This window comes from Rhododendron vialii, chromosome 6a, assembly GCF_030253575.1.
Source record: "Rhododendron vialii isolate Sample 1 chromosome 6a, ASM3025357v1".
Taxonomy (NCBI): Eukaryota; Viridiplantae; Streptophyta; class Magnoliopsida; order Ericales; family Ericaceae; genus Rhododendron; species Rhododendron vialii.
In genome coordinates this window covers 22306321-22332790 of record NC_080562.1, presented here as the reverse complement: position 1 = coordinate 22332790, position 26470 = coordinate 22306321, and the positions used below count along the sequence as shown (strand labels likewise).

The following is a 26470-nucleotide window of genomic DNA, read 5'->3' as shown; positions in this document are numbered from 1 at the left end:
ACAAAACCAAAAAACTAGACTAAAAATCAAAGAAAAAAATAAAAAGAAACCTCCGATCTTGGAGATGCCGCAGGACAAGCGCCACTATTAAACTGGAGACTTATTTGTCGGAGGGAGTCGTACCACCCTAGCTTCATCTCACTGTCAGATCTAGCCAAAAAAATGAACCCAAGGGGAGGGGGGACGGCGAAGGAGCGGTGGAGGTGACGAGAAGGAGGCGGTGGAGAGTGGATCTGGTTGAGGATGGATATCAACGGGCGGAGAGGTGAAGAAGGGTGACTGGCGAGGGGGGAGCAAGGGGGCGGTAGCCCCACCCCCAAGGAAAACCTAGATCCGGAGTCGCCTATTTTTTCTAGAGACAAGGGAGAGTTATAAACGTTAGACCTATCCAATTCAGAACATATACAATAAATGGAAGCAGGTTTGAAAACCCAACATCTAGAATCTATGGAAATTCATTATTTTTTAATAATAATAATAATAATAAAGGAGCAAGGTCACAGTGTGGGGCTCACTTTGGCTATGAAATGTTTGATTAAATTTAAAATATTTAATCAAAAAATTATACATACTTGATCCAATCTTCTAACTTTTCATATAGATTGTAGATCCAAAGATAAACGGGTCGAATTATTGGAATGAAAATAGAAGTGAACCCCACACCGTGATCTATGCATAATGTATGTGCACAAAATCTATGCAGGGCTGTTGGCCTAAACAGTGTCGTTGATTCGACTTAGTAATTGGGAAAAAAAACATATAAATTCAGGTTAAAATCGTTATAGTAATTGATAGTATAGAAACTCAATTGAAGTTTAGACAAAACTATAGGAACAGTTGGTATAATTTTTTAACCTTAAAAATAAGGCTCCTAGTAATGATCCTTACCACGCCAATTGACCCATTATAGACAGCAAAGATCCACTAGCGAAAATGATCCTAGTGAGAAGAGGAAGAGAGAGAGAGAGAGTGTGAGTGTGAGTGTGAGTGTGCGTTTTAAAACGACACCGAATCTGGAACCACGGGGAACGCCATTTCCAGTCGAGCCAGCAGCCGTCGGAGATCGGCGATGGCGACCGCCGGGAAACCCCTCGCGGCCTCCTCCACTTCTGCCGAACCGTTCAATTTCTCCGCCGATTCTCTGCTGCCGCCGCCGCCCCTCTCCCCCGACCAGCTCCGCCGCTGCACCGACGCTGTCAAAACTTTCAAGGACAAGCTACTCATGCCGGGAGGGATCGCCAAGGAGTTCTCCATCTTACAGGTTTCCACCAAATCCATCACAATTTCGCACTCATATTTGTGTACCTTCATGTACGTATTTGTTTTCCGTGTAGGTGTGTGTGGAAGTTTTCTTGCTGAGAACTAGGTTAATGAAAACGTGAGAAACGTGGTGAAGGATTTCTGTCATAGACTGGAACCCTTACATCAATTTTCAAATTTTAATTTTAAAACAGCTTTGATTGTATCGCCCAGACTTTACCCAGTGGCCTTGTTTCATCAGTAATGCTAGCGACACAACACCAACCACACCCGTCTACGTGACACTGCATAATTGGTAATGGGAGAACAACCACTATGAAACTACTTTGCAACCACAAATCATGCAATGCCACGTAGGCAGGTGTGTTGTGGTTCAGTGTTTCATCTCATGTTGATTGGTTGTAGCACTTCTATTTATGCATACATCTGAATCGTCTGATGTTGGACTGCTCACCAAGTGATGGTGGGAACCACCAAAATTTGTGAGAGAGGACGTGTAAATGGAGGTCTGACTCGCATTGTTGTTTCGAAAGAAAAGCACTGTGAATATCACTAGCCAAGGGTTGGGAGAGAGTTTTTGGTATGCCTCAGGAGATGTATTTATATACCTAAAAAAAGGGGATACTTTAGGAAGCAGAATACACCCCTCAAAAAAGAAAATAAAAAGTATAACCTCAAAACTCTTCCGCCCGGCTTCAATATTGTTTGTTAAGAAATAGTGGTTAGGGAAAACATATTAGGGCCACTAGAAGTTGTCTGGCCGTTAATTTCAGGCCCCACAATTAGTCAATGTGTGTGTAAGTTGATCTGGACATCGGTTTTCAAGAACTAAATTATTGAAATTGTGGGAGAGGTAGAAATTCCTATAATGCTTAATTAGCGGTACAATATATAAGGGATCACTTTTTTTGCTCGATAGTTACTTTTCTATGTGGATTGCTAAGGCATGTTGTCTTCCTCTATTTATTGTCTTCCACTATTTATGTGGAAGTATGTAACTTTCTGAGTAAGAGCTAGGCCAAGTTTTCTTTCGAGTAATCATATCAAGCAAAAACTAGGTATTGCATAAATTGTTATGTCTAGATTTCATGCATGCCGCTATCAAGAAAAGAATTGGATTCGCCTACTTCCTCAAAGTTTTGAAGCTTTTGTGACAATAGGTGATCTTTTATTATCTAATAATGTTAAGTTAGGGTTCACTTTGTTATGTATTTGTTATTTAGGGGTATATTTGTACTTTTACTATTGTCCTTATAAATACAAAGTGTGAGAGAGAGAAACCTAATTTTGGGTTCTCATTTTCCCCCAAAAACCCACATGGTATCAGAGCTGAATAACATACCTGGTGACCTAGTTCACCCATTTTCTCGATCGACCTGTCTGGCGAGACCTCCGGTAGTCCTTTCTGACATCGGCGAGTCAGATCCATACCTTTTTTGACGTCGTCCTTGCTGTCCCGTCCTTTATCCACCCTTTTTGGCGCCCGACAGAGCTGGGTTTGCTTGTTTCAGACTCGACCCAGGCATTTCGGTACCCTTTCAGACTTGACCCAGCATTTCCTGCTCGATTCAAGTCTGTTCCTGCCATTTCCAGGCATTTCAGTGCCCTTTTAGAGCTCGGCTTTCAGTTTTATCACTATTTCGGCAGTCAACACAGTGGTAAGAGTCTTCAATCTGTTTTTGGGCACTCGAATCTCTGCTTTTAGGGTTGATTTCGGTTGGGTTACATCTGTTTGCTGTAACTGGTGTTGCTTTGAGGCTGGTTAGTGTTGAGTTTACTGGGTACTGTCTGCTTTGGGGGGTTGTTTCTCCGTTGATATGTCAGAGGATCCCAAAATTGCTTCCGCTAGTGCCAAGAATGAGTTGAGTTATGTTGGGACTCTAAATAACTCTCCTCTTGATATTTGTCAAATTAAGTTGGATGGTACCAATTATTTGCTTTGGTCTCGCTCTTTTACCTTGGCCGTTACGGCCCGTGACATGTCAAAATTCATCGCAGGCCCTGTTACACAACCAACAACTACTGGACCAGAACTTGAGACTTGGAAGTCGCAGAATGCTTTGGCTATGACTTGGTTATTCAACTCTATGATACCTACTATTCGTCATACCTTCTTGCTTCTAGACACTCCATATTTGGTTTGGATTACTGTGGCACAAACCTATTCCCGGAAGGGTAATTCCTGGAAGGGAAATGATGCTCAAACTTTTGAGTTAAGGAAGAGACTTGGGGGATTGGATCAACACAATCGATCCCTTGCTGTGTATTTATGCTGAGTTGAGAGTAGAGTGGCAAGAACTTGATTACTACCGAGCCTTTCAAGCTGTTTGCATTGCTGATGCCATTACATTTCATGAGATGGTGGAGAAGGAGCGCATTTATGATTTTCTTGCCGGCCTTGATATAGAATATGATCAAATTCAAGTGCAGGTATTAGGCTGGGTTCCTTTTCCTACTCTAGGAGAGGCCTATGCATGTGTTCTACAGGAGGAGAGCAGACAGAGTGCGATGGTTCATCCTCCCATTTCGGATCGCTCTGCCTTAGTTGCCTTTCCCTCTCCACGGGATGGTAAGTCCAACCAGGGTCAACTTGGTGATAAAAGTGGCTCGGTTGATAAGGAATTGCTTCGGTGTGACTATTGCAACAAAACCAAGCATGCGAGGGAATTTTGTTGGAAGTTGAATGGTTGTCTCTATCGTGGACAAGGCATTGGTTGAGGTGGCGGTCCTGTGTGTTCTCATGCACATGTTTCGGAGTCAGTTGCTGACATGTTACCTGACCCTATTGGTGCTTGTTTGCAAGTTCTTGATACTTCTCAAAGTGGTGGTTCTCTTTCTCGGGGGGAGTTACAGACTTTCAGGCGCCTAATGGCTAGGTTTGATTCTTCTTCTTCCACAGCTTCTACTTCCACCACATCCTCGTACTTTGCTCACACCGGTATTCGAGCTAGTGCATCTACTGCTTCCTCATCTCTTCCTTGGATAATAGATTCTGGTGTCCCATATCATATGACAGATTGTTCATCCTTTTTTTACTCATACTCTACATGTTCTGGTAACGATAAGGTCAGAAGAGTAGCTGATGGTTCCTTATCTGCTATATCAGGGAAATGTTTCATTCGCTACTCTCCAACCATTTCTCTTTCTTCAGTTCTTCATGTTCTAAATTTTTCTACTAATCTTCTCTTTGTTAGTAGTCTTACCCATTCCTTGAATTGCTCCGTGATCTTTTCTCTTACACATTGTGTCTTTCAAGAGGTGGAAATGGAGAGAATGATTGGCAGTGGTAAAGCTCATGGTGGTCTATACTTTTTGGAGTCTGCACCTCGTCCATCTTTTATGCCTTTGTCATTGGGTCAAGCTCTTGCAGCAGATACGAGTTCAACTCTTACTTTATTGCATCAGTGGCATCGTAGATTGGGTCACCCATCTTTTGGGATTTTAGAAAAAAAAATTCCTACTTTAACTAAGTAATGTACTAGGAGTCAGTTTTTTTGTGAAGCTTGTGAGCTGACTAAACACAAACGTTCTTTTTATGCTCCTGTTAATCAAAGAAGTGATTCTCTTTTTATGGTAATCCATTCTGATGTTTGGGTCATTCCCCAGTTACTTGGTTATCGATGGTTTGTCACTTTTATTGACTGTTACTCTCGTGTCACTTGGGTGTATTTACTTCATTCCAAAAATGAGGTTTTTTCATGCTTTAAATCTTTTCATCAGATGGTTCGTACTCAATTTGACACCAACATTAAAATCCTTCGTAGTGATAATGAGACTGAGTACCTTGATGGACATTTTTGGGCATATCTTATTGAGTATGGAATTCTTTTTCAAACTTGTGTTGGCACTCCACAGCAGAATGGGGTTGCTGAATGCAAAAATCGTCACCTTGCTGAGGTAGCCCGTTCTCTCTTGTTCACTGTGAATGTCCCAAAATTTTATTGGGGCGAAGCTATTCTTACTGCAGCTTATCTTATCAATCGCATGTCATCCACTGTTCTTCAGTTTAAAATTCCTCGAGTTTCTCCCTCATAGTTCTTCGGTCTTTTCCTTTCCACCCAAAGTTTTTGGTTGTTTGTGTTTTGTCCATGCTCCTAAACATCATCCTTGTGGCAAGTTAGATCCCAAGGCTTGTAAATGTGTTTTCCTCGGCTATTCCCCTACCCAGAAAGGATATAAATGCTATGACCTTTACTTCCGTAAACATTTTGTTTCTATGGATGTCATCTTTTGGGAAACAACTTCTTTTTACCCTCTTTCCACTATGTCTCTTTAGGGGGAGAATAATATGGAGGAAGAGATGTTGACATCCCATAATCATCAGGAGTCATGGTCTTACTTTTCAATACCTTGTTATGGTGAAGGAGAGAAGGAAAACTCTAGTGAAGTATCTGAAGAAAGAGTAGAACATGATATGAGTAGCCGAGATGTTGATGACTATAGGCTTTACCCCCATAAGTTGCCTAACTTGCAGAAATTCTCGACGGAAAAAGGGATAGCTTGCTTGTGCGATACCACCTTACCGATCACTATCACCTACTCCAGCTTCAATTCTAGTTTCTGATTCTTCAGCTGACTCATCTGGTAATGAACCATCCCTTCTTGTTTCCGATGATCTTGATGCTCTTGTTGCTCTTAGAAAAGGAGTTAGAACATATACTCAACATCGCATCTCATAGTTTGTTTCATATAATTGTTTATTTCCTTCGTATCGTGCTTTTGTTTCCTCTCTCTCTTCCGTATCTATCCCATAGAGTTGGAAGGAAGCTCTCATAATACCTAAGTGGAAAGAAGCTATGGTAAAGGAGATGACAGCCTTGAAAAAGAATGGCACCTGGGAACTATTGGGAACTATTGTCTCTTCTGGAGGGAAAGAAATCAATGGGTTGTAAATGAGTGTTTACAGTAAAATATAAAGCAGATAGAACAGTTGAGAGATACAAGGCAAGATTGGTTGCCAAGGGCTTTACTCAGACATACGGTATCGACTATGAGGAAACCTTTGCTCCGGTAGCAAAGATGAACTCTATTTGGACTTTGCTCTCTTGTGCTGCTATTTTGAATTGGCCTCTTCAACAATTTGATGTAAAAAATGCATTTCTTCATGGTGACTTAGAAGAAGTGTACATGGATATACCACCAGGTTTCTCTTCCTTTGTTACTGAAGGAAAGGTGTGTAAATTGAAAAAGGCCCTCTATGGATTAAAGCAGTCACCTAGATTGTGGTTTGACAGATTTCTCAAAGATATGTTGAGATTTGGATACAGATAGAGTCATGCAGATCATACTACGTTCATCAAGGGAGGTAACGATAAGATTGCTATTCTTATTATCTATGTGGATGACATAATCATGACAGACAATGATGTTGATGAAATACTCAGTCTTAAAGCTCGTCTTGCTCAAGAGTTCGAGATTAAAGACTTTGGATCTTTGAGATACTTTCTTGGGATGGAGGTGGTCCGATCTGATAAAGGCATTTTTATCTCCCAAATGAAGTATATTCTTGATCTTTTGGAAGACATGTATGTTGGGATGCAAACCTGCAGACTCTTCCATTGAGGCTAATCATCATCTTATGGAGATGTTGGAGAGCATATAGATAAGGAGAGATATCAGAGACTTGTGGGCTGTTTGATATACTTATCTCTTACTAGACCAGATATTACATGTCATTGGAGTAGTCAGTCAATTTATGCATGAGCCACATACAGTGCACCTTGATGCAGTTTACCGTATTTTGAGATATCTCGAATCGGCTCCAGGTAAAGGAATTTTGTTTTCCAATCATGGTCACCTGAGGTTGGAAGCCTTTACTAAACCAACTGGCTAGTTCAGTGGATGATAGGCGCTCCACTTCTGGCTACTGCACCTTTTTTGCTGGGAATTTGTTTACTTGGCGCAATAAGAAGCAGTTAGTGGTAGCTAGATCAAGTGCAAAAGCTGAATATAGGGCTATGGCTCATGGTGTGTGTGAGCTTTTGTGGCTCCAAACCTTGTTGAAGGATTTGGGGATCTCTAACGGTGGTCCTATGAAACTTTATTGTGATAACAAAGCGGTGATAAATATTGCTCATAATCCTGTGCAGCATGATAGAACGAAGCATATAGAAATTGATCGACATTTCATAAAGGAGAAGTTGAGCAAGGGTTTGATATATATGCCGTTTGTAGGGTCTGAGGACCAGTTAGCTGATATATTTACAAAGGGACTTAGTAGTAAGATCTTTCACTCCATTGTGTTCAAGTTGGGCCTGATAGATATCTTTGCTCCAACTTGAGGGGGAGTGTTAAGTTAGGGTTCACTTTGTTATGTATTTGTTATTTAGGGTTATATTTGTACTTTTACTCTTGTCCATATAAATACAAAGTGTGAGAGAGAGAAACCTAATTTTGGGTTCTCCTTTTTCCCCAAAAACCCACAAATAACATCTGAAGAGAGAAAACTGCAGGGAACAAGACAAGTTCAAGGTTATTAAGTTTGCCATAACCTTGAACATATGTTGACTACTTTCATGTCAATGTTTGTAATTCATATGCACTTCATTTATGAGCATAACACTCCTTGACTAACGTACACTCTGTTCTATAGAGAAGGGCTGGTTTAATATTGATTATAAAATTGTTGTTCCAACTTGATGGGTAAGCGAAAATGAAATGTTTCTTTCTTTCTCCATCAGTTTTTTGGTAAGTGCTTGTTTCTTATGCGCCATGTGTGGAACAGTATTTCCAACAAATGCGCTTCGATATTTTGGAGAGTGGGGTGGAGAGGAGAACTTTATGAAGTTTGGTCTTTGTTTTTTGTTTTTCCTTCTTCAGCACTCCATATGGGGATAACATATATGGACCTTCTGTTTAACTTGGCAGGCCCGGGTACATTCCTTGTGTGCTCTTAATCTCCTCCTGTATTTTCCGTCAAAAGCTTTATCCATCTAGTTTGCCCAAATACGTATGGCTATGTTATTCGTTTTACACCAAAGATGAATCTGTTCAGTTTTTTAAAGCGTATAACACATTACACACGGTGGTACTAAATTTTCCCCTTTCAAGTTTAGAAAGGTTTGCTTGCATGTGAAAAATCTTTCTTCAACATGTGTGTTAGCCAATGTTGGTACAGTCGCCGGTAGATTATATGTTGTTCTAGAACTCAACGTGGGCCTTTCTATGCTTTATGTCCATAAAACCTAGTAATACACATGTCTCAGCTTGCAGAAATTTATTTGATTGTAGAAGTTATATTTCTCATCTTATTTGTTTTATGCTTTGCGAAGTGGGTCTCATTGTGACATTTGGTCCTCAGTGTCTTCTTTTCTTTTCTCTGAACTAACTTCTATCATGTTTTACAGAACAATAGGATGAGCTCATCAGATATGAGGAGTAGATGCTCTGTGGCTCTTGACAGTGTCAATTCTGACAAAAACCGCTATACAGATGTCATACCCTGTATGTTATCTACTTGACATCTTTTATGTGGAAAACTAGAGTTATTTACATCATTTGGGGGATGATAATCTTCAAAATGCATTTTTATCAGTTGACAAAAACAGGGTTGTTCTTAACCCGTGCAAGGACTACAGACCATCAGCAAGGGGTTATATCAATGCAAGTTTCATTGAGGTTAGAACTTTTTCTTGCCACCTGGAACCATGTGTATGTGGCAGTCCACTAAACACTTAATAGTATTACTTTTTGGTAAATGGAATGTCCTTTGATTAACCTCTGAGAGTACCTCTTTCAATTGTAGACTTCTTCAGCTGAGAGCATTTCTCGGTTCATAGCCACACAAGGTCCAATGCCTTGTACGTTTGAAGACTTCTGGGAGATGATAATACAGAATCGTTGCCCTGTTATTTTGATGCTCACTCGATTGGTGGACAACTATAGGGTAATCCAGCCATATTGCATTCAAGCTTGTTTTTGTTCTTTCATTACAGTTCCTAGTTAATTCTTGAAGTATTGTACATACGAGATGATACGCTAATATGTCCGGCAATACCTAATGCTATCATTTGCTGTAACTTAGTTTGGCTGATCCTGTAGTTGTCAGTGCCTTACTATCGTTTTCTGGAGGGTAAGCATTCATATTCTGGTGGTATTGTCCCAACATGGAAGAACCACATATGGTTCTAAGAAGGTGGGATATCCATTTCTGACACAAATACCTAGTCATGAGCGTATCTTGGATTCTCGGTCAAATGTGTCCTATTGTACTTTGTGAGAACTAGACACACTTCAGGCTCTTGAGAAGCACATTTGTTGATCATTTAATAGAGGTGAAACAACAGGATAAGTTTGAAAGAGAACTAGGATCCAAAGAGAAAAGAAAGCAACATTGATTTGATGCCTCCTGGCCCTCCTCCTTTAGACTTTCTTACTTTAGGAAGTCGATGTTCAAAACTTCCATTTCTTTGTGAGGATTATTAATAAAGTAGATATTAGATTCTTTTGGTTCACTTTTTTCTTTGGATGTAGAATGGAAAATCAACTACTTACTAGTTTCATATAAAAAATATCTATTATAATGTAATACAAGAAAAGAAATATCTTTTTCTTTTATATGCATTCCTTGGAAAATATCATTTCTTTGTTGTGTGATATCGTATGCATTGTGTGTCTGAATGCATGCTTTTTAGCATATATCATATAAAAACATATATCGCCACACCATTTGTGCTTCTATTAATTCATCCTAAGCCCTCCCCCCACTTGGAACCTAACAAACTTCCAAAACTCTTCCCTGCCCTGATCTAATTAAGTGCCCTTCCTTAACCCGTGACCATGACAGCTTGTCTACCGAGACCTAATTACCCCAACTGCCTCTGTACTTAGCAACCAGCCAACCACCACTTTCCAATACTTCTCTCTCTTAGTAAACTTCCGTTGTGACCTATCTAAGAAAGCTGTTGAAAATTCCCAACTTTCTAAGCCCCCCAAGCCTACACACATTACCCCACTCAGTCAAGTGGTACTATAACTAGTATTCTAAAAATCGCTAGGTGCAAGTCGGGCGGGAGAGGGGCGCCTAGCGGCGACTAATCGGCTGCCTAGAGCCCCAAGCAGCCAACTAATCGGCGCCTAGGCCGATTTTAAGCTAGGCGTTGGACCCCCGCCTAGCACCTAGCTGCCGACTAGTCGGCCACCTAGACTGACTTTTAGAACAAAGAATATAACACCTTCACTCCTATGCCACCTAGTAAGAATCTTTTTGCAACTTCTTTGGCCTTTTCGCCACCGATAGCGAAATAGTTGGACATGCATGAAGTACACCACAATGTTAATCTGGCTTCGGCCACCTTGCAATGGGTACTATGACTACTATCTCTTCCCCCAAACGGATCTCCTCTAAAACCTCTGTACCACCCCGTCCCAAACAATCTTGGCTTTAACAGAAGCACTTAAAGGGAGGTGAAGACAAGTGACTGGAGCGGAGACAACCCTGCTACCAAGCATGGTTGCCAAATTGTCTGCCTGAGGCACCTCCCCTGCTGGAATCAAGTCTGGCTGGACATTTAGGCGTAATCTACTAGAGACAGACTCAAACCTCAATGGAATATTTAGGGTATCATCAGAATAAAACATATGGAAAACTGACAAACGAGCCTCTGCAGCTGAGCCAACCCTAATGTCTTGCAGAAACTCACCCTGCAAAACTCTTCCCAAGGAATTACTCAAAGTTTCCATCACCAAAATGAAAAGCAAAGGGGATAGAGATCCCCTCACGAAGCCCCTGAAAGATAACAGTCGGGGTTCCATTAACCAACACTAACAAATTGACTCCGTATATGCCTTAAAACCAGAAGCTGTGTGTCTATAAGCTTACTCCTTGGGCGTGGTCGAAGAAGTTTTTTAGGTGTGGGTGGGTTTCAGAATTGTGTATTTTTAGACTGCACATGGTAAGCTCCTGACGTCTGGACAAGGCCAGCTCCATGAGTCCGACCATGGTACGCTTCTGATGACTAGACAAGGCCTGCTCGATCTGTCCGATCAAAGGCTGCTCCACTAGGATGAAGATGGGCTGTATGAGGTAGGTTCCCTGAGTTGCTCTTAGTTTTGAATGAGAGGCCGATGAGCCTGAGGGTTTTGATCGATTAGCGCATGCGAATGCGACTGCCATGCTCATGTTTATAATTCTTCTATTAGAAGCTACTAGAACAACCGATAACTTGGAATTAGTTTTGACTTCTCTTTGTTTGTGCATATGAACTTTGAAGAGATTTTTGTCTTGTTTTTATATAACCACCTCAATTTCATTTGGCTTACTCTTTGAAATATATGAAATTCTTGTACTTCTAATTCCTATGACCTGTTTCTCCTTTGGAATTTCGTATTTTTTTAATACTGAAACTTCATGCAGATGGTGAAATGTGGAGATTATTTCCAGGCAGAGGATGGCCCAAGAGAATTTGGTAACATCTGTATTGTCACCAAGTGGATAAGGACAACAGATACTGCATTAGTGTTGCGCCACTTGGAGGTGAACTATAAAGAGGTAAGGTAGCATTTTTGTAGTGATGAAAAGGTCTTAATGTTTTAAATTTCCGAAGGCCATGAGGCCAAATATGGACTGGATAAAAGAAATAAACGAAGCCCAAGCATGGGTAAACAATATACGGCTATTTCCTCAACACGGGAACGTGTATGTGTTATTGGTTGAAGATTTCTCGTGGAAGATTACAAGAACCTCTTTTATGCACATAACTTTGGGAGCTCTACTGGTATTTCAACTGAACTAGAGATGGACTCATATGAGTGTAAAATGTTTGATAAGATAAAGTTGATGAAAGATACCTTCTTGATTTCCCTTAATGTCTGATGATCACTTTCCTAGTTTCCTGCCTGAACAGATGTAAGATCCCCTTCTCACCGCCTGCCAAATATTAGTGTTGGAATTTATCCCACATCGGTTAATTATCACCTTGAAAACTAGTATATGAGCCTGGGCGACCTCTCCCCTTATTGCCAATTGGTTTTGAGTTGGATGCTTTAACATGGTATCAGAGCTAGGTTTTCGGACGGGTTTTCCCTTTCTCTGTGCCATAGTTGCACTTTATTTCGTTTTGATCTGTATGTTCCGGATCCTTTGTTGACCTCTCCACGTGCGAGTCAGGGATCGCACATGCGGAGAGGAGAGTCTTGGAATTTGTCCCTCGTCACTTAATTATCACCTCAAAAACTAGTATATGAGCCTGGGCGGCCTCTTCCCTTATTGCCAATTGGTTTTGAGTTGGATGCTTTAACAATTATAGCTGATAGCATGTTTTGGCTTTAGATGTTGGCAATTGCATATTCCAAGTCATTGCCTTTGGTAGAAAACGTCTCTGGATTCAGGATTTCACATAGCACGAGTGTCATATTGATTGTGAAACTTGTTAATGTGTTAATGCCATTGGTATATAGAAAGTCAAACGAAAATGTGTTTAGTAATGCTTAGCAAAAAAAAAAAAATGTGTTTAGTAATGCATTTAGTGTGTTGAGCCAAACTAAATATTACATCCTCTAAGAGAATAAATTTACAGTCCTTGTACTGCTACATGTTATTTGGTTATACTTTGCATCTTTAATCTTTTTGGAGTGAATTTTTGCGGTTTTTCTGTAACATACTTTTGTTTGCATTCTCCTTACAGCAAAAAGTAAAAGCTTTTTTTTCCCGTTGATTGGTGTAATGAGTGGAAGCATATATTCATAAAATCATTCTCAATGTGTGTGGTTAAACAAAGGTCATTTCTTAATTTGCCAATAATGTCTGTTAGTGCTAGAAAGAAACAAAATGTCATAAAAGAAAGCCACACAAAAAATTGATGGAATTAGCATCTGATGGATGTTGCTGCTTAGGATAGAACATCACTACTTGTCATAGCTGAGTATAAACTATGTAGACCCAAAGGTCAGGTTGATTAACTATGGGCGATTGGGCAGCCCTTTTACCATTTGTGGTCAATTGCCAGAGGTACAAAGTGTCAAATTTTTATGTCAAATTTTTATAATACAAATTATATATACGTGAAGTTTTAGGAGCATCATTCGAAGAGCAGCTAGACATTGCTTTTATTTTGACGACCAGAGGCTCTAGTTATGGCTTGTATGAAGACTCGAGCTGTTGATTAAATGATAAGGACTTTTGAAAAGCATGAGGACGGGATTAACAGGTCCGCCACTTGTAACATTCTGTTTGTTACGGGGACTTTTGATAAAGTATGACTCTAGCACCGTTGATTAACAGGTCTACCTCTTGTTACATTCTGTTTGTTTCAGGGGTGTGTGAACTGTGAAGTAAGTGATCTTCTCATCCGTTGTCCCTTTTTGGCAGGCTTCTATCTTAACAATTTATTTTGCGTGTTTCTGTTCGACACAACATGCTTTCTTTTGCAGTGTTGGACCTTTTGATAGATTAGCACTTAGCAGTTTAACGTGTGCTATAATGATCCCAGATTTGCTATTAAAGATGCATTTAAATTTCGTTAAATCCCAAACGGTTTGTGTATTCTCAGCTACAGGGAGTTGAAAAGACCATTACTTAGCAGTCTGGTTTTCGCATCTTATTGTGAGCACCAATATTTGTGATTTGCTGATATTCGAGTTACTTTTCTCTTAACTTAAAGAATGAAGAAGGAACGAAATAGAGAATTTCCAAGACCTAAATTTGCATATAAAACTATGACCTAAGTTCCATTGTTAAATTTTGTATCAATGTTAGTCGGGTTTTTATTTATTTATATATAAATACTCCCCAATGACAACTCTCATAAAAAATTGAACATTCATCTATCAATCCAACAACATCAATTGTTTTTCAAATATGACATAGAAATCTCTCCTTTACAGAAAACTGTTAATATGATTATAACACCAACTGGTACTAGGTATGGGCCGTTCATTTATTAGTCACTTACCAATTATAATAACTTTATTTATATACACCAAACAATACTACACTTCGTGTTAAGATTTAATAAAAAATATTACTACACTTTGTTTCCAGAATCACTAACGTGTCAATATGGGTATGGGCTTTTAAAAAAAAAACACTAATGTTCGAGGTCGGTGGAGACGTGGAGTGAGAGGAGATCTCGAATTTGAGAGAGAGAGAGGCGATAGGTGGCTCGGAAATCTTGTGTTTTACACAGAGATATGACAGGTGACTCTGAGATCGATCAATCGATGACTGGGTGTTGAACAAGCCCTAAATACTGTGATTCAAAACCCTTAAAATGGTATGAGTATATAACAGTTACACCCCTTGATTTTCCAAAATTATAGATTTTACCCTTATTAATCGCCGATAGCCGACTAATCGCCCATTAACCGATTAATCGACTTATCGCCGCTAGACGCCGACTGACTAATCGCCGGTTAATCGCCGACTAACTCCGATTAACCTCCTGACCTACTAATTCAACCTTCGAGGCATTAATCTAATCGGTTAGGCCAAATTTCCGATTAATTGGCGATTAAATCCTTCTTTTAGAACACTGTTCTGTACAACATTGTCAACATTTATATTTGCAGCTTTGTCCTTCCTAAAAGACAGAGAGACAGAGTGACAGCCACTAACAATTAAACGTAAGGTGGAATACATGTGGTTGTACCAGTTCCTTTTCCTGTTATGCATTTGGAAAATGAGCTTACTTTCAGGTGACATTGTTCTTGGCTATCAACCATGGAAATATAAAATTGATTGTCAAATGTAAGACCTAGTGGATTTGTTTGCTAGGGAAGGTAACTGGAGCTACTACATGTGGCATTCTGGTGCTTTGTGCTTTGCAGAGGTCTCCTTTCCTTTTCTTTTTTTTCCTTTCCTTCTTAGAGTGTTAGTATAGCACATATAAAGGGCATCATCTGGAAATTGTGGATAAATCTTTGTTTTTTCTTACTATTTATTTTCCTGCAGTCAGAAGAGCCGCCACTGTCGGTTTTGCATATTCAATATCCTGAATGGCCAGATCATGGAGTTCCCAAGAATACCCTTGCTGTCCGTGATATATTAAAAAGAACTTACAGTGTACCACCCACTCTTGGACCAATAGTTGTCCATTGCAGGTTAGCTTGTGTTTATCACACATTGTCCTTCCATGATTTTCACTAGTAACTTGTGTATACATTCCTGAGACATTCTCTTCTCTTATGCAGTGCAGGTATAGGGAGAACTGGAACTTATTGTGCCATCCACAATACAATCCAGAGAGTCCTTGTTGGGGATATGTCTGCTTTGGATCTCATTAATACCATAACAATGTTTAGGTCGCAGCGAATCGGAATGGTTCAAACATTGGTACAGTTCCTTCTTTATTTGGTGCTTTGTATTCCAATTCTTGATCTATAGAGGACATGTAACTTTTTGACCACTCACTTACTAGTCAGTGAAGTGATCATTTTGGCGCCTGGTGCCATTATCAACAGAGTAAAAACAACGGCGATGATATGATCCTTTGACTACAGTTTCAGGCAAATCCTTATTAGTAAATGTTGAAAGAGATTATTGTAGGGGTGGGTGTATTTTGCTCTACAAGGTGCCACAACTTTCCTTTTCTTCAAAACAATTTAAAATCTAATGTTTAGTGGCATTAATCTGGTTTGCACCAAATTTCCCATACTCTTAAGAATTTGGGAAAAGCAGTTTTCTCCTTCATAATCATTACCTTCTAGGGATCCGTCTTATTTCCTACTGGATGAGACCGGGAGAGAACTTTTGGACACTATTCCAATGCTGTGTAAATGCAGGATTTGTTTATTTCTGATTTGCTTGTTTTTTGGGAGTCAAACCCATTTGGGATCAACCATCGTGTTTTTTGCTTTAGTTCACTTATCAAAAAGAAAGATTCTGGCACATGTTTGTAGAAAACAATTTGAGAGCTGGTTATTATTTTCAAGACATGGATTTTGTAGTTGTTAAACCCTCATCTAAGTTTTATAGTTTAGGAACCTGTACCATATGTTCTGGGAATATAGTTTTTAAACTGGTGTGTAGGCTTCTAAAACAAGGAATTAATCTGCGATTAATCGCTTGCGGGGGCCTATCCGATTAGATCCGATTAATGATTAATTGCCGATTACTAATTAATATGAACGATTAATCGCTCGAAGGTAGCCAACTGCCCGACTAGTGCCTATCGACTTCTAGAACATTGTGTATAGGACCTCGTGTGGGCTTCTATTGTCCATTTCTTGAATGTGTAAAATAGTTCCTAGTATTTATGATGCAAAATGAGTACTTATATATTAGCAAAAAAGGATACATCATACATGTAGTCGATGCCAACGAATTAGGATATACGGCTTCTTTTGGTATTGTATATGAAGTATAACCTTCTTGTGTAATTGCTTCATCTTTTTTTAAATTCACCTTGGCAGCATGTCCATTTAAACTGCCCTTATTCTTGCTTCTTAGGGATTCACTTGCACCTATTGTTATATAGTATACTTCCAAGATTACTTATTTACCGAAAATGTGTTGAAGGATGAAATAAGTTGCAATGAGATTGTGATTCTATTCTACCTCCACTGACGACATACAATACTCGCTGTGCTGTAGGATCAATACATTTTCTGCTATAAGGCTATTGTTGATGAACTTGAAGACTTCATTTCTCAGTTCAACAAACAAAATGGCTCATAGTCTTCACTTTGAGCTTATGGAGGCTTTACAGGTTTCTCCTGCACGATTCAGACACCTGATTTATACTATTACAGAATTTTAGGTTTTGCCTTCGACAGCTTTCTATGACAGGTGGTGACCCAACTCTAGTTTTTGCAGCTATAATGGTGAATCTTCCGCAATGCAAGGTGTGATACAGTCCAGCCACTTGTTTCTTAAGAACCAAGAGCAATCTCTTTACTTCACAAGGTTGTGCTTGCAAGGGAAAAACTGAGATGTGCCATTGTTTCGCAGATCTCTCTCTCTCTCTCTCTCTCTCTCTCTCTCTCTCTCTCTCTCTGCGTAGGAGAGAAGAATAGATATTGCTTTGCCACCTAGTTATATTATTCCTCATACCGTATAAAATGCTGAAAATTCCTATTGTAGTTGTCGACGGCAATTCTTGATCATTGAGGACGTTTGAGAGGAGTTTTTAACTGCCTAATGCTTGACCATTTCTTCATGTCTGCAATGTTCTTGGAGTTGAAGGTCGGTTTTGTTTTTTTGAGGAGGAATTATTTATTGAAGCTTTGATAAATATTCTTTTTCTCCAAAACCAAGGGAAACAATCTTCATTGCACCAAACCCCCACATATGAAACTGGCATGATCGCTGATTTGGCAGATATCCGAACAATCATTTAATTGCCATTTTGGGGCAATTTTTCTTCCTGGAGTTTAAGTAATAGCAGTTTAAGTAATGCTTCTGGACTGGTTGAGAGCCAAGTCAAAATTCGGCCTCCAACGCTAGGCCTAAGTTCTATATGTGGATGATTATCTATAATAGTATATGTCAACTAAATCATTCCAACAATTGGGATGTTCGTGTTTGTCTTTTGCTAGAATATAGATTATATATCTGCTGTGCGTGTTTGTCTTTTGCTAGAATAGATTATATATCCGCATAAATGTTTGTAGTTTTCAGACTTGTTTCGAGTCTCCTGACTGTTTGGAAGTAGTAGGGCGGGTTTTTGGCTCTTGGATCTAATCAGTCATCGTGGAAGTAATAGGGCAGGTTTTTGGCTCTTGGACCTGATTAGTAATAGGGCAGGTTTTTGGCTCTTGGACCTGATTAGTCATCGTGACGGATTTTTGATCTTTTTTGTCACAACAGTGGCAGCATTTTTTAGCGACTATTGTGGTGAGACTGGACTTTAGTTTGATGCAGAAAATGATTTTTTATGGCTTTTCCCTTTTGTGTTTTTAGTTTAGTTTTATTGAATTTGCTAAGACCTTTAATTAGGTCCTTTGTATTAGTTAATTTACTAAATATAACGGGTATTCACGAATACGTTTATTGTTATGGGAGAGCTGGTAGGTTAAATATGCTAAGATTCATTCTATCTTTACCGAACGTCAGCATAACTTCTCAAAAAAAAAAAACCCCAATTACAAGAAAAAAGGATCTTGAGCCTTGAATTTACGAAGACCTTTAATTAGGCACAATTTGTATCTAATTTTATCAATAGAAGTTGTGTTTCCTCAAAAAGAAATATCGTATCCCAACCAATGAAATGCAAGTAGGTCATCATTTACTTCGATGCCTCCCTGTATCCTTTTTCTTTTTGGTCGTCCAAGGACAGTAACTACTATTCTTTCTTGATTTACAATTTTCTTGTTTAGGGGAATATGAACAGAAACAAGAAAAACATTAATCTCTTTACTGTACCACTTGTCAGCTATGAAAAGCAGTATCAATAATACACTAGAGAAATAACTTTTGCACTTCACTTTTTCCAAATGCACTTCAAAGTTTCTCATAAGTGCTGCTATTACACGCAGTTCTGCAGCCTAGTAGTATCACCAAGCAGAAAACTCCTTTTGCAACTAATCAAGTCAACCATCCATTGCAGAAAATAGTACAAAACACAAACAGACGTAATATAGCTATAGAGAGAGAGAGAGAGAGAGAATAAGTTAATTGAAATTTAGCACATACAGATGTAATCAGAATCAATCAACTGCATCTCCAAACGACATCAAGAAGTTCAACTTTAACTTCAGTCTCATTTAGTTGCCTGAGCAATAATATTGCTTATTGAATTTGACTGCTCTTTAGCAGCCTCCACTAAGGAATCCTGCAAACCAAAAATAGGCAACGTAGTCTCCAAGATTTTACGCGAAATATTGAATAACAATTCATGACTGAAGAAATGCCAGTGGCGATCTGAAATATTGAATAACAATTCATGACTGAAGAAATGCCAGTAGCAATAATATTAATGTACTGCAAGGTAAAGTAAATGTGAAGAAGCACAAGGCCAGATCATCTCAAATGTGTAGTACCTGTGCAGCAATTAGGCGTGCCACTGATTTCTTACTAGACTCCTGAAGTTCACCAGCAATTAAAAGTTCATCCAGTATATAATAAGCCTGCCAACTTTTCTGTTAGATGAATTGTCAAAAGAAAAAGAAAAAAAAATGTTGGGCGAACTATGTATACATGTACCCAAGAACTATGTTATCCATAATTAGTCCTCCAGCATTTCCACGAGAGAACAACCAAGTCGCATTGCTTAACAGCGGGCAACTGGAAACTATACTAAGCGTTGCCAATACTAGCATGCACACTTACAATGTTACAATCCAAAAGATTAATTTGTTTCCTCCAACTATTTAATCTGATTTTCCAACAAAGATGCTGCTTGAATTAAAACGTCTCACCAACATAAATTCATACAAAAATCGCAAACAACATGACATAATCTATTATCTATCTATTCCCTCCCTGATGGAAAAAGAAGAAGAAGAAAAGAATCATACACCATTCTCAATATGGTTTAGAGCAGGATATTCAACAATAGAACTCTTTACAGGGATCTGGAACTCTACCCTTTTCTATTCAGTTGAAGCCTTGCTAGCCTTTGCTTGTAGGGAACAAAAAAAACACCTTTTCGAGTGTTGAGGAAGGTTCCATAAGAAAAAGCGACAGAGTAGTCTAGAGAACTACCGAATCTGAACAAATCACTTAGCTAGTTGAGCTACAGAGCCTAACAAGGGAGATAAAAAAAACATGCACAAACCCATCCCTAACTTGTACAGATAAACTAAACAAATCCTTTGTCACCATTGAGTTTCACAAACTGCATTGTTTGGAACTCCAAGCAGCAAGAGAAACTTAACTCAAACAATGGACTGCCACAGCAAACGCAGAAATCAATAATGAACACAAATATCAAGCAGGTGAAATGGAAAATACCTTGTGGAAATTAAAGATCAAATCCAGCTCGCAGACCTGATGAAGCAAATAGGAGGTATTATCAAGTCAATTTCAGATTAAGTAATAAACGAATATAAATCTTAATCTTCCAAGGTTTAGTAGGCTCACACTTCCAAAGTAACGGTCAAGTATTTCCACAAAATGGTGTATAATTTCAAGGACCTCCAATTCATTGTCATCCTGGTTGATGCACATGCAAAAATACAGACTCGCATATCTGCAAAGAAGGAAAAGAAAAGAAACAACCCAAGTAACCTGTATTATTGTACTTTCAGAAGTCGGCAAAATTATTGCCTGTTAACTGCTAACCCGACGATGAAGAAGAAGGAAATAGAGCATAACTTCCTTCAGTCATGAAATCTTGGGTTACAATTATGAATTCCAAAATGGGAACACAAACCTAATCCTACCTTTTATAAACAACTTTAAAGCCCCGCCACTCCACGAAATTGCAAAGCTTTGGACCTCGTGTGAGAATTAAACCACTGAGCTCTCGGATGACCTGAGCAAGTTGTGCATTCAATACATAAGATTTCAATTATGAATAAAGCGCGCATAGTTTCAGGAAACTACGTAGGATAAGTAAATTGTCCTTGACATATGTCCATAAAATAATTACAGATATACTTGTCGAGGTAAAAGAGAGAAATATTTGACCCTAACATATTTCCATGTTCCTTTGCAATAACATTTAAGTTCTACATTAACGCTTAACTTGCTTCAAGAGAAAGCTTGAAACAAAAACAGCAGCCGGTATGAGGAGATATTGAGAGTGCAGTATTCAGGAGTTATTATACTTGACATAAACTGAACAAGGAGACACTCAGTTCATTAACTTCTCCAATACAATCAATACATGTCAAGCTTGGCATGTATTGGTACCTCGCCGATCAAAAAAAAAGAAAGTATTGGTACCTCGAAGAACGAAAAAATCTAGCAGCCTCAAAATAAGTAAAAGGTTGCAAAGTTAAAGGTACCTTAGTTCTTTCCTTCTGTGAATAAGGTGAATACCACTTCGTCAATCTCACCTTTCCTTGCCGACTAATGAGAAGAACAAAGTGAATCTGGAACAGTTGTGCAAGCAGAAGCATAAGCCACTGGCCATTGTATCATTAGCATGGGTAATACAAACACAAGTTCTAGCAAACACATAAAGCAATTCATATCTACTCTACACATTATACAAAAAAGGGCAACCCAGTGCACTGGATCCCCTTTACACAGGGTCTGGGGAAATAATTCAACGTCGTAGATTACTATTGAACATAGTAAATTATTTCGCCCAAGAAATAATTGTGGTTAGAAAGAAGGACCACTTGCCTCAAGAGACAAATACCAATCAATAATTATTGACTAATAAGCCAACTTATTGTTGCATATTCCCCCAGATTACCTCACTGCTTTCGAGAAATGAATTTTTTTGATGCACGTATGTGTACAGCTTATTTGGAAAGTTTGTGGGGATCCCTTGAGTAAATGGAAGGGATCACAAGACCCTTGAAATTATAGGTTATAGCAGTCCATTACACCAACACCACCCTCCAAAGATTGGGGAAGGGGAGGGGGAAGTACAGTGTATCTTAAGTTCTTAACAATCAAAGCCACAACGTATGTCCACCGTTTCACCAACCACCACCATCCAGACCAACTACCTACTAAGGCAGCCACTAAAGCTGCCAAGCATCTCTACAGCACCAAAGAATACAATGAAACAGCACCCAGCTCTGCAGCTGTATTTCCATTCAACAAAACCACCACCCAACTCCCCATTTCCATCCCTGTTAGCCCAACATGCAAGTGACATACACCAATTTCCACCAACCACCATCTAGACTACCAACCATGGTAGCTACCAATAGCCAGTACACATCTGCATGACACCACACCCATTGGCCCAGACCACCACGCACCTCCATACCTCCCCCACTACACATCATTAAAAAGGGTAAGCTAATGCTAGCAAATTCCACCATTATCCATCACAATTATCCAACGGAGGGGAAACGTGTTACAAGCGACAAAACAAAAGGGTAGTGCAATTTAACAAAACTGAGGACAGTGTTGGCAATAGTCGAATAACTCAATGGATTTCAAGCTATGAAGCACGGGTACCTCTAAAACCCCGGTTTACTCATACGAGCGTGGTACTGTTAAGTTACCAATTGTCCGCAAAACTTAAGCTGTTAAGAAATGAGCTCAACAATGTATATCAAGCTATCTAACACCCTCCTCACATTCAACCCGTCTTGCACGTGGAGATACAAACATCCATACATATTGCAAAAAAATGCAAAGGGAAGAATCATAATCCAAACAAGAACAAATGCAAACTGAGAGACTTGAACCCAAGACCTCTCCCTACCTGAGCTTTGATACCATGCTAAGTTACCAATTGTTCGAAAAGCTTAAGTCGTTAGGAAATGAGCCCAACAATCTATATCAAGCTATCTAACAAATACTTCAAAATCCGGTAAGTTTAAAACTCCAAACAATCTTAACTTAGTGGAAAATGAAGTCCACTAAACTCAACCTAAATCTGATCTAAAGTCAGTTACGGTATGAATTATAAGTAGGAAAAATAGGTTTGGCAATTAACACCTAAAAGTGATAGTTTTAGCATAAATGTATGCTTAAGGGCAAAATGGTCAAACTAACTCCCAATTTTCTGAATTTAAGCTTTCTGAACCAGAATAGTACCGGGTACACAAAACACGTACGAAAACTTTTCTCTTTGACTTTTGCCGTACACCATAAGTACCCCACCACACATCCAGTTGTACCCAACACAGAAATGAAACAAAGTTGATAAGACTTCCTTTCTCTATGCTTAGCATGATTGTAGAATAACGATTTTGGTCTATAGGTTCTTTAGTATAACGGCATTAAACTCTAATTTGCACCTTAAACTTGACGTCAAACTGTTATTTGATTTTTGATTATGTCATTTAGTTATTTCCTTTAGTTGAAGTGTAATTGGTACTTGTAATGCATTGCTCTAAATTATAAAATACAATTGTTATAGCCATGCCCTAGTCCCACTGGTACCATTCATTTTCATGTTTTGCCGTATCGACGTACCCTGGTACCCGTATTGTACCAGTAACCACATACATACCCGAACACGTGCTTCTTAGATTTCAAGCCAGAAAACATGAATGGAGCATGAAGAAGAAACACACGTTGGGCTCTAGTTGCGGGTAAACGGCTTTGAAGCCCCCACGGTCTAGAGTTTCTTATTTATTTACGGCTATGTTCAGATATTGATTACTGAGGGAAACAAAATAATTAGAGATCATAATTACTGATGCCTATTTTTTTTTTTCTGATGAACATCATTTTTTCTGATGAACATATGCTAAAGAATTGCGATTTATTACAAACAAGCAAATCTGTCATTTCAATTTTCCCTTTACTTCCCTCAACAATTAGAGGGACAAAAAGAGTATGTAGTTTTAGAGGGCTAGAAGATGCAAATTCAAAAGCCAAAAAGTTTCTTGCTCTCAACCTCTCCCATCTCATTCTTCGCAACCATCTACTCCAATATAGATAACCGAATAATGTCAACAAACAAAGGTCAAAAAGGTTTCGTTCAAGAACTAGAATGGTAAATGATGAGTACGAAATAGAGCAGGCCTTGCCTAGGCTGGACCCGACTCGGATCAAGACAATTTGAACCCGACCTGAACCTCAAGATGGCTAGGCACAACTCAGAAGACTCAAATCAGAACCCAATATAGGAATAAACCACCCCCGACTGAGGCCCACAATGGGCGAGCAACTTTTGTCCACTACACAAGTTCTCTGTAAGGGTTTCCTAGATTCTTGTGAGAGAGATGGAATGCGTCAGAAAGCGACCCCACTCCACGTGACGTATGAGTATAAACGGATAAGGTAGATGGCGACACCAAGTAACATTCTTCTTCTCCACCTAAAAACCCTGATTCCCCTCTTCGGCCATAGCTTGTGACGAACTTAACCTTTGGAAGGTCATTGAAGACACCAACCCAAGCGTCCGCAAAGCTCTCTAACTCCATTCTTTCAAGACTCCAGAGCTCGAATCGGAACAGACCAGATCAGAACCCAGCGTCACCAGAAAATAACATAGCAATTTGTGACCCGTATCTATATAGGCTTCACCAGTCCATTTGGCCTCTTGTGCTCAAGTCATATCTAACCTCCATTTTGTCAACGTGTGTAGACAGAATGAAGAGAAAGGCATATGGGTTTCCATTTTGACCATTCACAAAAGCAAATATAGATTTGGAAAATCAGTGGAAATGACAGAAAGGTTGCCAAATTTAAGAGTTTAGACTGATTAAATTCAGAGACGTGATAACAGGCACATCTGGAATCTGGGCACGCTGCTAATATCCTTTGATTCAATGGGAAAATGAAACCCAACGGCAAGATTAAAACAAAATCTAAAGAAATAAGAAATCTGAATAGAGAAAGATCTAATACTTGCTCAGCTAAGGCGGAAAAAAGAAAAGAAGAAGAAGAAGAAGCAACGGACAGAAAAGATCGAATGAGAATTCAATTGGGTTTACCATGGTTTCAGCTTGTAAGAAGAGATCAGGCGAGCTCGACGGTTGATCAGGCTCGATCCAAAACTCAAAGGAACACCGAAAAACCTTTCTCCACTGCGTCTTGGCGTCTCTTGCTCATGTGAGACGGAGAGAAAATTCTGTAGGCTCGGTGTAGTATTTAATTGGGAATATTACACTGGTTGGCCCTCTAGTTTTATTAGTATTCACATTGGATCATAAGCTTATAATTTTATTATCGGTCTTGCTATTGTCAGCCGACTGAGTACACTAGAAAATAACAAAAACATGTAATTCTGTGTACTTTTTGTGCCCTTTAATACACATTCACACATTTATTATTGTCAACCCATTGGGTTGATTTTTGGATTTTCCTTTTATTATTATTAGTAGATAGAAATGTAAGTTTTCACTTCATTTCAATGTGGTTAATTTGTGGCGGCTCATTTGGATAATGTTTTTCGGGGATAAAAATGAGTTGAGTTTTGTTCACCCTCCACTTAGAGCATCCGTAATGGGGTTTGGTATATTTGTGTGCTAAAATATTTGTTAAAATGTGTATTAGAATAGCAATAGGTCCCACAAGTGTATGTTAGACATTGTAAACATAAGAGTGTGTTAGAACATCTACAATGAGTTTGGTAAATTTATGTGTTAGAATAAAAAATGGGTCTCACAAGTGTGTATTATGAGTAATAGACATTTATATTTTATGGTTGAAGTTAAATTATAGAGGTGGGACCCACTTATTGTTTGCTAGCATAGTTGCCAAACTTGGCACACATGCTAGCACACTGCAAGATTTATCATGCTCTAGCACACAAACTAATGTAAGCATTGTGGCACAAAAAATACATTTTTGTTTGCTAAGTCTTAACACACACAATTAAAAACACTAGTTAGTACACACATTGTGGATGCTCTTTAAGAGGGTGAACATTTTCTTCCTTTCTATTGGTTGAAATAGTGTGAATTCCACCACAAAGTGATGTCATGCTTATCAAAAAGTGTATTACATGTGTAAGACCTACATTATTTCAACCAATAGGAGGGAGGATAATGTTTACCCTCCTTAAAGGAAGGTGAACAAAATTGCACTCGATAAGAATGAATGGTGCAGAATAGATGAATATGCTATAAGAGGGAATTAGTTAAGGATGAATGACTAACTAAGAAGGGGTTTGCTTAGAACTGTGCTACCCACACAGCAATCTGTGCACAGATTGTGCACAGATTTCATTGTGGGACCCACCACGGGTTCCACACAAATTAACCGAGCCGTTCATTAAATGTAAAATATTTTTTCAAAGGTCCCCGTAAAAAATAAGCTCAATCCAATACCTATAGATGCTTCATCCAACCATCTAACTTTTCATTCAGATTTCCAGATAATGAAAAGTTATATGATTGGATTGAGCACCTATAGGTATCAGATAGAGATTATTTTTTACGGGGACCATTGAAAAAATATTTTACATTTAATGAACGGTTCGGATGAGTTGTGTGAGACCCGTGGTGGGTCACACAACGAAATATGTGCACAATCTGTGCACAGATTGTATGTGTGTGTAGACTTTCTGGTTTGCTTAATAGTTGAAATGGATGGATGAATAAGAGTGGGTGGATAAATAAATATTGTGGGAGTTTACTTAGTTTCCCCTTGTAATGATAATACAAAAAGGGTTTAGAAAGGTTTGAGGGACGCATCGATAATTTCGCCTGTGTAGATAAGCTAGTGATGGATGGTAGGGTGGGTTTTACTAAGATCCCTACAGGGTTACTAGATTATTCACCAAATAAGTAGTCTAGTGCAAAA

General features: G+C 39.0%; 2 protein-coding genes across 5 annotated transcripts; one reads left to right on the top strand and one right to left on the bottom strand.

Moving 5' to 3' along the window:
• Positions 1–891: 891 nt before the first annotated feature.
• LOC131329039 (protein-tyrosine-phosphatase PTP1) lies at positions 892–17354 on the top strand. Of its 4 annotated transcripts, none has more exons than XM_058362075.1 (9): positions 892–1261; positions 8607–8703; positions 8795–8877; positions 9005–9145; positions 11615–11749; positions 15149–15297; positions 15388–15529; positions 16790–16904; positions 17012–17354. In XM_058362075.1, exons 1-8 carry the CDS (start codon positions 1070–1072, stop codon positions 16871–16873), a joined length of 1023 nt encoding a protein of 340 aa, XP_058218058.1. In that variant the 5' UTR covers positions 892–1069; the 3' UTR covers positions 16874–16904; positions 17012–17354. The 4 variants fall into 4 exon arrangements, with proteins under 4 accessions (XP_058218058.1, XP_058218061.1, XP_058218060.1 ...); XM_058362077.1 differs by having other exon boundaries at positions 914–1261; positions 16790–16900; positions 17009–17354; XM_058362076.1 differs by having other exon boundaries at positions 914–1261; positions 17003–17354.
• Positions 17355–18596: 1242 nt separating this feature from the next.
• LOC131329040 (AP-1 complex subunit sigma-2) lies at positions 18597–24798 on the bottom strand. Its single transcript, XM_058362079.1, has 7 exons — positions 24658–24798; positions 21088–21174; positions 20521–20612; positions 20219–20327; positions 20090–20125; positions 19177–19263; positions 18597–18968 (listed from the first exon to the last, which is right to left on the bottom strand). Exons 1-7 carry the CDS (start codon positions 24658–24660, stop codon positions 18897–18899), a joined length of 486 nt encoding a protein of 161 aa, XP_058218062.1. The 5' UTR covers positions 24661–24798; the 3' UTR covers positions 18597–18896.
• Positions 24799–26470: the final 1672 nt, after the last annotated feature.